This window comes from Colletotrichum graminicola, assembly GCF_000149035.1.
Source record: "Colletotrichum graminicola M1.001 genomic scaffold supercont1.1, whole genome shotgun sequence".
NCBI lineage: Eukaryota > Fungi > Ascomycota > Sordariomycetes > Glomerellales > Glomerellaceae > Colletotrichum > Colletotrichum graminicola.
Window position 1 is genome coordinate 1,656,677 of NW_007361005.1, and position 10,977 is coordinate 1,667,653.

At 54.0% G+C, this 10,977-nt stretch overlaps 3 protein-coding genes across 3 annotated transcripts; all 3 read left to right on the top strand.

The window, feature by feature from the left end:
• Positions 1 to 792: 792 nt before the first annotated feature.
• GLRG_00435 (phosducin) lies at positions 793 to 1,734 on the top strand (the record flags this gene model as incomplete). Its single annotated transcript, XM_008091120.1, has 2 exons — positions 793 to 1,422; positions 1,486 to 1,734. 2 exons carry the CDS (start codon positions 793 to 795, stop codon positions 1,732 to 1,734), a joined length of 879 nt encoding a protein of 292 aa, XP_008089311.1.
• A 4,215-nt stretch (positions 1,735 to 5,949) lies between these two features.
• On the top strand, positions 5,950 to 8,373 carry GLRG_00436 (uncharacterized protein; the record flags this gene model as incomplete). The annotated part of the gene is made up of 1 exon (XM_008091121.1): positions 5,950 to 8,373. The coding sequence occupies one exon, from the start codon at positions 5,950 to 5,952 to the stop codon at positions 8,371 to 8,373; it is 2,424 nt and encodes an 807-aa protein (XP_008089312.1).
• Positions 8,374 to 9,609: 1,236 nt separating this feature from the next.
• On the top strand, positions 9,610 to 10,702 carry GLRG_00437 (RanBP1 domain-containing protein; the record flags this gene model as incomplete). Its single annotated transcript, XM_008091122.1, has 5 exons — positions 9,610 to 9,663; positions 9,857 to 10,021; positions 10,104 to 10,368; positions 10,424 to 10,552; positions 10,605 to 10,702. The coding sequence occupies 5 exons, from the start codon at positions 9,610 to 9,612 to the stop codon at positions 10,700 to 10,702; spliced, it is 711 nt and encodes a 236-aa protein (XP_008089313.1).
• Positions 10,703 to 10,977: the final 275 nt, after the last annotated feature.

A 10,977-nucleotide genomic window follows, 5' to 3' on the forward strand; every position in this document is an offset into this window, starting at 1 on the left:
GAGCAAGCAAGACAAGCACAAACAACAGCGTCAGGCTGGCATGAGCAAAGCGTCCGGTCTCTCCGTCGCGCGCGTCGCATCAGCCAATCCGGTGCGCCCGCAGCCAACCATCGGCAACCCCTCGTCTTAACATGCCTGACTATATGCCTCCGTTTCCGCAATCAAACTCAGATCTTACCCATCACCACTTTTTTCTCCCTCTGCCAGTCATCATCGTACACTCGCCCACCCACTTCCTCCACGTCGTCGTCGCCCTTCGTCCTTCCCCTGTGCCTGTTCGCGACCACGCAGCACCTCCTCCTCCACTGCTTTTGAAACAGTCTGACGCATCCCCAGGGGCTTCGCCTTCTAGGTACCCTCCCTCCCTCGTCCTCGACCCTCGGGCCCCTAGGGGACCTACTGGACCACGCTTTTACCGCATCGTGTCCCGAGGCAGGGGCTGATCCTTGCTCATGTCTCCACTGCTTCGAGAAACCCCATCGAAGCGCCGCCATCCATCCTGCCCTCCCACCAGCCTTTATCCCCAAACCTCCCTCTCTCCCTCTGCAAAAACCTGACCACCGTCACCCGGACCTGCCTCTCCTGATTACTTTCGGACGCCCTGCCAGAACAACCGGGCACACCCTTCCACCTCCAAGCCCGCATTATTGGCACTTCACAACCTGCTTGTTTACTCCTTAACAATACCCCTACCGCCCCTCCCTCTGACCATACGAACGACCGTCCGTCCGTCCGTTGTCTCATACATAAAACCAAGCTCCCTCCCATCGCTACGCCCTCCCGACTCTCATCATGTCGAACCCCACCCCAGCCCAGGAAGAATTCAACGCGCTGCTAGCAGCAAACTCTCGTGACGAGAGCAGAGTACACCCCGAGGATCGTGACTACCACCGCCGTGACCAACAATCCTTCGATCTCGACGAAGACGAGACCCATCGCAACTCCCAAATCGACGCCGCCATGCGCATGCCATCTCTAGGCCATACCGGCTCCGACCTGAAGCTGCCTCCGGCTAGCTTCGATGCCGGTCGTACCACTGGTGTCAAGGGCGTCATCGCCGATGCTCGAAACTACGAGAATGCCCGCAAGACCTCCTTCATGAGCCGCGCCCGCACGACAGTGCGCCGCTCCATTTTCGGCTTGGACGGCCTCAACACTCAGTCTCGCTCATCACACAAGAGCGGGAGCGACACGGACGAGGGCAATGGCAGCGACTCAGACGACAGCTTCATGCAACAATGGCGCGAAAGCCGCCGAAGAGAGCTTGAGAGCGAGTCCAGCAAAGTCATTAGGAACCGAAGAACAAGCCCTAGTGTGCGAGTCTACGGACGTATGGACGTTGTGGACGCTTTGGGCTACCTTGATGCCATCGAGAAGGTTGCCCGGGACACTGTTGTCGTTGTTTTTGTCTATGACCCAGATGTGAGCTCCCAGTCGCGGCGTCAATAACCCGTGGACAAACAAGTGCTGACCGTAGACTTGCAGTGCGATGTATCTGCGACGATAGAACACGCCATGCTGCCACTCGTATCGCAGCACTCAACAGTACACTTCGTCAAGGTCCACTACCTCGATATCGAGTTTGATAACGCTGCTGTGCCTGCAATCCTGGCATACCGCAACCAGGGTGACATGATTGCCAACCTGACCGGCATCATCGAAATGATCCCTGACGACGAGATATTTGGTACCGAGACCCTGGCACGTCTTTTCCACAAGCACGACATCCTGTGAGACACAAACTCGACACGAACAATACCAAATATAAAGACAAAAACAACACCCCTTCCTCCCTATCTCTTCTGTAACGATACCCCCATTTTTCCCTTCTATATTCATTGCTCCTGGGGGGCGTGACTTGGTTTTTTTTATCCTCTTTCGTTCCGTGTTTGGCTAGTGGAGCGCAGTTATTCTTCATCTTTCTCTGGGATATTCTCGTCATCTTGGTGGCAGACGAGTACAACACCTTGGTGTCTTTAATCATGAGAAGAGATTCATGTCCGGTATGACGGTTCATCACGGAGGGAAGCGTCTTGGCATGGAAACACTTTGGGGGTCTGGGTCATAAAAATGTGAGGTAATGTGACACTGGTATCAAAAGACTGTATGTTTCGGATTACGTTGTTTGAGCAAGGTCCTGTTAGAATTTGAAACCTCAGGAATACTCATTTCCACGCTCTATATTTGTGCGTTGAATTCATGGTGCGGCTAGTGAACCCAACAAGGATATTCATCTACGGTATCCAATAGTGCGTTCTTGACGGCCAATGTGGAGAGGATAATACTACATACTACGACGCCTCGGACTGCGACGGGGTCAGTGACAAGGAGCCTGGGCCGTTTCCCCAACCACTAGCGGCCTCTGCTACCGGTAGTCGAGTTGGGAGAGACTAAGGCAGAAACTACCTAGCTATCCGTGGCCTGGCATCCGCGATTCTCAAAGCACACGACGGTAACGGGCGGGCGTCAGCACTTGAAATGATTTTCACCCTGTCTCGTCCGGTCCAAACAAGGACTGAATCAGCGTGCAAACCCGGAGGATGGAAATCTCGGCTACGAACTCCGGCCCGGGTTACGAGTGGCTAGGGCAGGGAGATGGGGGGGGAGCGAGGGCTCGCGTGGATGTAGATCCCGTTTGCTTCAGCCCTCGCGTCTCGGATCTTAGGCCCTAGACACTCTAGGATTTATCCCGCGCGTTGCCACCCATGACCGGAGAGGCCAGGGCGTCACTTTTCGTTCGCCGCCTAGATGGGCTGGAAAAAAATAAATCTTTGTTTGTTTTTCGGCATTCGGCTCTCTTGCCGGGCACCAACGGCAACATAAAAATCCTCGTTGGAGAAAAAATGAGAGAAGGAACAAGCTTAATTCTCTTTTCCTACTGAACAGGAACTTCTTTCTACTAATAGCCAGAACAAACAACGAAACAGCCTCTGATGAGCCATGATACTGATATGCAGCCTCTGAAAGGCTGCAGGACACTCCTGCAGGCACACGAGAACAGTTGAGTATCGGAGCAAGCAGTTGTTTGCTGCCCATTGTATTTGACGGGTTCGGGAAGACGAGATGTATCCCGCACCTTTGATAATCAGCCTGCCAATGGCGGCTCGGTCGGGGTAGGTTCGAAAGCGAGATCGCCCGCGCCCAATTACCTCAGCGGCAATTCCATCACCTGCACATGCCGCTCCGTAAATTGCACCTGACATTGGTGTGGACACATGTTGAAAACACTACGGCGGCAGAACGAAGATACACGTTCAAATCAGACTCAGAGATAGGGCTGGAGCCAACACATTCCTGAAACAGTGGAGCCTCCGATAGGGCGAGAGGAGGAGAGGCTGATCAGGAGATGTATGGATAATGGTGACAGGGTCCTTGAATGGCATGTACAGGATAGATAATGTATTCCCATGTGAGAGACGGGGGTCGTTCATTTGTGTCCTCGACTACCTAAGGTATCTTTGTCCAGATCGCATCGCCATCGACCTAGGCTACAGAAGCTTTGGAGCTTTCTCTTTCCTGATAGGCGACACCAAGGCTGCCTCTGACTTGTAAGATGTAGGCATGAACAGGAAGACAGACTCGAAGATATAAGTAAAAACCAAGGTCAGCGTCATTTTGAAAAAGCCAACACGCACTAGACTCGGAATTAGCTGGGAATATGAAGTATCACTGGAAGGATGTCTTGGGTGAGTGCTCGGTGAGATTCGGTGTAAGAAGAGGGTGAGGGCCGTGGGTTGGGGATTCCCCCAATCCTAATGCACGGCCACAAATGTGGCGTACATAGCTACCTGGGTAATGAGTACCTTGCAAGCGGCGCATGCTGTGTCCCTCGAGGAAGAGACAGAACCACACACCCTCTTCTTAAGCTCAGACCTGCGCAACACCCTAGCTGCTGGTTGGCTTCGATGAGTGACTCGACAAGAGACAAAAGGACTGCAAGATTCGAAACAGTTGAGACATTTCGAATTGGCACACCCAGCTCCGATCCTTCAGTCCAGTCGCGTAAGTATTGTCGCGGTCATACCTGGCGGGGACCTGTTTGGCCCCCTCCATGCCTGAGACGGCCCGACGTAACTTGCTTGGGCTTTGCCCTGCACATTGGATGACCCGAACTTTAGGTAGGTTGGCACTTGCTTCAGCCTATGAGAGTCTCTGAGCTTACGCAGCGGTTTGATGGCTAGGAGATGTTGGTACGATGATGTGAAGCAAGCAGTGATTCCGTGCCGTGTTTTCATTTATTCTTTTCTTTCCTTTCCGATGCTGTGGCTTGCACTTCAACGAGTTAGCCCCTGAGTACCCGGCAGGAAATGGTTGTGCTGGCCAGAGAGATAGAGTGAGGGGGTCACCGAATTGGAGGCCAAGAGATAAAGATGATGATGCTGGGAGAGGGGCGGAATTTGCATTTCCATTCGGCTAGTGTTGGTGCAATAGTGGTTCCAACGGGGGATGGTGGATTGACCCCACCTCAGGACGCTCACCTGGTTGCATTCTGGGCGCTGATTTCCCCTCCAAACCCGCCTTCTGCGGGTTATCGATAAGAGGTTTGGTGTGCTGTCAAAGTATCCGTAGCGATGCGGATCTGCCGCAAACCAAATTGGAGGGGGCCCATTCACCAGTGACATTCCACTTGCATTTGTATGTCGGTTGAACGCGAGCTTTCCCGAGTGACACCACCTGAGCGGACAGCTTTACAAGCGCCGGACGTGTTCCTCAGGGTGAAATAGGCGTCGTTTTCGCCTTTTGCATATCACCCTGACAGGACCCCCACCAACCCAAACCACATGACACCTTCTCAGCCAGCTTCCATGGGGTGAAGTGAATGTGCTCGGCTTGTGTATGATGACACCTGCCCCTCCGGCACAAGTCCGACTGCCTAGTGTTGCCTGCCTCATCCTCTGTCTCTTCTCTCACCCTTACTCTCTCTTTCTCTCTCCCTCTCTCTTCGCACCGCCTATTTCCCATTTCTTAGATCCAGCTCAACCAAATTAAGTAAGCACTTCAGCATGGCGCGCTTGGACGGCTAGCACTAACCCTGGGAGCAGCGCCAACGGGTTAGTATAGTGTACTTTGCTTCTTATCTGTACCACAACTTCCTGATAGCGGCATCCGCGTGACGTCTCCAGGTCCCAGTCACCTCACTTCACCTCCGACCGCCATCTCATTCAGTCTCGTCCTATCCCTTCTTTCCGTGCCCTTCCCTTTCCCCTTGAACGTTTGTTTCCCCGCCCCGCGCCTCTGGTTACCGCCAGACAGCACGCTTATTAGCCATCCACCACGTTCCTCCGCGGCCTCCCAGCGAAGTGAACAAGGCAGGCAAGGCAGGCAAGGCAGGCAAGGCAGGCAAGGCAGGCAGGCAGGCAGCATCTGCCACCGAACCCCCGACCGCTGCCAAATAGCCTTTGACGACGTCCCCGTCACCAACCCACCTTCCTCAATCCTCCAGGTCGCACCTTCCCAAGGTTCAGCCAGACTTAGTTGATCTCTTTCCCCCATCTTCTGCATCTTGCCCTCTCGTCTTTACAGATAAGGTATTCAACTTTTCCGACGCACAGGTTTTTTTTCTCTCTCAAGGAAACCGCTTCCGACGTCTCTGCCTCCCTCCCCCCACCCCACCCGCGCCTGCTGTCAGCTCTTGTTCCATATCCCTCTTTACCCCTCCATTCACCACCACCATTACCCTCTTCCTACAACGCACCATCGCCGACGCCCGATCCCCTCGCATTTCCTACAACTTCCTGACTCTTGCGAGGTATGACGGCATAACACACATAAAAAAAGGCTAACCCTCGTTATCTCGGCATGGAAGAGCATTACAACGGCGATCCCAACCGAGACGTAGATCCCTCCGGTTCCACGACACTGTCGTCGTCAGAGCTGACTTTGAGGTTTCCCCGCCCTCAAGGCAACCGTCAACTTGCTAGCTGGATATCCTCCAGCGAACCCGACATCATGAATCCCACAGAGGCCCACGACGACGCTGGACTGGGCGAGTCCACCTACGAGCTCATCAATACGGATGATGAGAGCCAGGACGGCCGAGCCACCGAGGCTGAGTCTACGAGCTCCTTCGACTACACTCGGATCGATGATGTCCATAGCCTTGCTGGCACTGAGCAGACGGAAGACATGACCAACCAGTCCGATACCGACTCGGACTCGGAAGACGACGAGAATGCTGCCCAAGACCGGTCTCGGGCGTCATCTATCCAATACGCCGAGCAGAGCCTCCTCAACCCGTCGTCTCGTGTTGCTACACCCCCACTCGGCGTCGAGAGATCTTTCGAATCCTCGAGGCTGGCCACCCCCTTGGTCCACTCGATCGAGTTTGACGAGACGCAAGGCCCGCTCCAGCTCAAGCAGGTAGCAGTCAAGCATACCATTCACAGCTTCACCGAGGAGAAGTCGGGCTCTATCGCCAAGGCCCTCAGCTTCCCGGATAAGAGCAAGCGTCTATTTGCGGCGGTTCGCCAAACCATGGCGTCCGATTTTCTGGCTACCAGAGAGCCGCTTCGGATTTTGTACACTGGCAGCCACGGCGCCAAACACGACATCATCTACAAGATCTCTTCAGCCTTCACAGCTTCTGCTTCCGTGGATGAGTGCGGTATCACCGAAGACGACGGCATCTACAACGTTGTGCCCATATCATCCCGTGGCTCCGCAAAGGTTCCCGAGGTCGAGCTGATGAAGACCTCACAGTACCAGATCAAGGTTGAGAACTGCACTGCTGCCAGGGAAATCGTCTATGAAGGAGATCGCTTCCCCAGCGAAACTGTCTACTCCATCACCATCGATGGTGACCGAACTTTTCACTCGGCATTTGCTCCTAGCGGCTCCATCATCGAGCCAGCTTGGACCTTGCCGCATGTGGCCATCTTTTACGTCACCGAGAACGACGACGAGACCGCCCAAAAGACGCGTGCCGCTGCTTGGCAGTTTATGCAACGTCACGCTGTCCCTTGCATCTTCATCTCCAACGCCGAGACCTTCCACAATCCTACCGTCAATTGGAACAACATGATCAATCAGCACGCGATACATCTCTGCGTGGAATCTTCTGACCGCGCTTCGCCTTCTGTCAAATTGCCCATCGACTTGACGAGTTTTCTGAACATTGACGCCCGTCAGATGAACCGCAACCTGGCGTATCTCACCGGCCTCTATGACGCAGCAGGTGAGCCTGCAAAGTGCGGCAAATCTGATGGCTATGTACGGGCGATGAAGATGATGCGCAACATTCGACAGCGCACCATCGATGCCACGGAAGACCTCGATCTGTGGAATATCGGCCAGACCCTGATGCTCAGTCTTGGTGTGATTGCCGCGGCACTGCTCTGCAATCACTTCATGGCAGGCTCACCGGCCCCGGCGATGTCGGCGGTGACCTCGACAACGCCTTTGGCCCAAGTGACGCCTGCAACCTCGGCATCAGTCTCCACTTCGACCATCACCATTAACCTGACTTCCACCACGACGATTCGCGTACCTCAGGCAAAGGCATCTCCAGGAAACACGGCTGTGGCCCCCTTCGCAGAGTTGGCGGATTTCCTTGCCGACAGGTTTCCGGAATCTCAGAAGGGCTACGTCTGCTCGGCAGAGAAGTCTGGGCGCAATGAGATCCTCATAAAGATCCCATCTGGCACAAAGACGTCCTGGCTTGCCAAAGACTCGATCACCATTGATGTCCTCAAAGGCGAGAGATCTATTAAGACAAGGTTCTCCTCGATCGACGAGGGCATTGTTATTGAGATTCCCAAGTCGGAGGCGTATGGTCTTCTTACCATCGCTGTCAACACAACCCGGAAGCCCAAGGTCAACGAGACATTTCTTGTCGACTTTGGCAAAACCACTCTTGAGCAATGTCTCGGGTACGGCAAGCTGTTCGCTGACCGTGTCATCGATGCAGCAAGCAGCGCTGCGCGGCAGGCGGAGGAGGGAGGCGTGCATCTTACTAGCTGGAAGGACTCGGTCTTGGCAGATGTGAGAGAAATGTCTGCCCGCTTCACCACTGAGGCTGCACACACAGCCAGCGTCGTCAAGGAATCATGTCAGAACTTGCAGAACCTCCGGGAATCGCGCAAACTGCAAGACTTCAAAGATCAAATGGACATCTTCGTTACCAAGGCCCAGATCAGTTCCAGACTCTTGGTGCTGAAGGTGCTACAGAAGACGGAAGAGCACGGTACTTACCTGGACAAGGCGAAGAAGTACATGGAGAAACTGCGGTTGCAGGCGTCCGAGGCCAGCAAGCGACGACTGGACAAGGAGAGGAAGGAGTTGCGAGCTCGTCGAAAGAGAGAACGTCTAGAGGCCAGGTGCCAAACTGGCACTGGCTTCTCTCGGTGGACACAGCAATGCAGACAGCAAGGCTAGTCCCGCCGTTTCGTGCATGAACAGAGATACCTGGAAGGCGGATTATGAGGGACACGGTACGGACTGGACTGGAGTTATTGGTGTGGGTTTTTGTAATGGCCGTTCCATCTTTTTGCTTCGTACACTTAAGGGCTTAGCTATTCATAAACTTTAGCCCGCTCTCATATCATCTTCAGATGCGAATTGGGCTGGCAAGGGAAGTTGAGCGCCTGCGCGGATGCGAACAGTCTGCCGCTTTAAGGCCGCTGACATGTTTTTCTTCTCTCTCATGGAACGAACAGGCATAATCGATAGAATACACGCAGGCTTCTGCAATAACACCCCTTTTTTTTTCCGGCAACCCCTCTTGCTGGGTCCATAACGTTACGCCCGAGTCTTGTCGTCCAAACTTTGTCCCAAGTCGATCACCGAAGAACGTCAGGGCGATTAATTCAAAGAAAATGAACAAAAGAAAGTGAGAAGAAGTAGAATCAAGGCAAAAGTCTTCTATGACTAAGTGAGTACCGGTACGCTCCGCTTGGAAGGACATATTGATGCAGGATTTCTATTCGAACATAATAACACAGTAAAATTAGTAGTGCAATTTGGTGGTGCGGACAGGACTGGGCGATGACCAAGATGGCGCGTCCAGATGCCCATCTCCAAATCAGGGACTCCCCCAGGTGGGTGGCGAAGGTAGCGCGCATGATGATTGGCCGCGCGAGTCTAGCTTGGGCTCTGGCTCTGGTAAATCCCCACAGGGTCATCCAGAGGCAGAAAGTACAGTGCTACTCGATTTAGGCGGTGGGGTACTTTTCCTGTCGCAGGATGGCAACTGCCTGGGCACCAAACCGCAAGGGCCAGGCCCGCCCGACACACCCCTCTTGTTGTTGACTTTTGAATGAGGGGCTGTCTTTCCTCATTTTGTCCAACCCACTCCCAACTTCACCTTGACTGAGGAAACAAAATCATCTTTTGCTTTCCACTCTTCCAACCCCTCCTTCGCGCCCTGCAGAACATACCGCTACTAGCCCTGGTAAGTCTCATGTCCTTCAGCCTCGCTCCCCTGTAGTCCGTTTCACTCTGGCCCGGATGACGAGCATGTCGTGCTCCCCGTCCTGGCTCGATGAGGGGCAGATTGGGCGGTAATGCGGAATGATTCATGGGCTAATGTTTTTTTCTCTCTTCGTTTCTCGCCCGCAGACCCAAACATCGTCACCCTTAACAACACATATCGCTTTGCAAAGAATCAACAACATGTCTGCTGCCGAAGCTACCGAACCCAAGGTCGAGGAGACCAAGCCCGCCGAGGTACGACGCCCTCCTTTTTTCTCTCTCTTCCGTATGCGCCATTCAGCTACCAGCCGTATCGTCTCGACGGGGCTATTGCCTCCATCGCCGCACATATGCCTGTTGCTTTGCGATGCGCATCGCCCTCTCCCCTCTTACCGTCGATATGCAATACAACTTGAGTATATGGGATAACTAATTTGTCAACCCGCAGACCACCGGTGAGGCCGAGAAGCCTGTGACCTCGTCTGCTGTTTTCTCCATGTTTGGGGGTGGCGCCAAGAAGGAGAAGAAGGAGGATGAGGAGCGTGGCGACAACTCTGGCAGCGCCAAGGCCCAACGTGAAGCTGCCGCCGCCGAGAAGAAGGAGGGCGGCGAGGTACGTCAAGCACCAACATCCAGTTCTACAGCAGCAGCAGCAGTAACAACGTGCGTAATGGTGACGCTGACATGATTCACAGGCTGAGGAAGAAGCCCCCGAGTCCGAGGATGTTCACTTCGAGCCCGTCATCAAGCTGACGGAGAAGGTCGATGTCCAAACCAACGAGGAGGCCGAGGAGCAGCTCTTCAAGATGCGCGCCAAGCTGTTCAAGTTTGTCAAGGAGACGACTGAGTGGAAGGAGCGTGGCACCGGTGACGTCCGTCTGTTGAAGCACAAGGAGAACGGCAAGACTCGTCTCGTCATGCGTCGTGACAAGACCCTCAAGGTCTGCGCCAACCACTACAGTATGTGTCTCTGGTTCGTACCATAATTTCTCGACACTTGCTCATATCTTGATAGTCGTTCCCGAGATGAAGCTGTCCCCCAATGTCGGCTCTGACCGCAGTTGGGTGTGGAACGCCGCCGCCGATGTCAGCGAGGGTGAGGCCGAGGCCGTTACCCTGGCCATCCGCTTCGCCAACTCTGAGAGTAAGTCCCTGCTGAGAGGTTGTCTTGTCACCAGAAAGCTAATTAGACGTAGACGCCAACCTCTTCAAGGATGCTTTCCTCAAGGCCCAGAAGGACAACGAGGAGCTCTTCAAGGCGGCCGAGAGTGCCGCAGCCCCTGCTTCGGAGTAAATTTGCCCAAACCTCACATGTCCACGAGAAGATGAGGATGGAAGACCCACCCATGCGCCGGGCTACTATAATCAACGGCCCCATGCAACGACACCGAAACTAGCACCCATTGTTAAACTTGCTTTTACACCCCACGATACGAGGCAGATGGAATCACTTCGGTGAGGAGAAGCTGAAGAGTGCAACAAAGACTTGCACCGAGTGGTGCTTGTTTTCTAGCATTTGACTAGTGGATGGATAGGCATCAAAGCTTAGGAACAAGACACTCTACACAG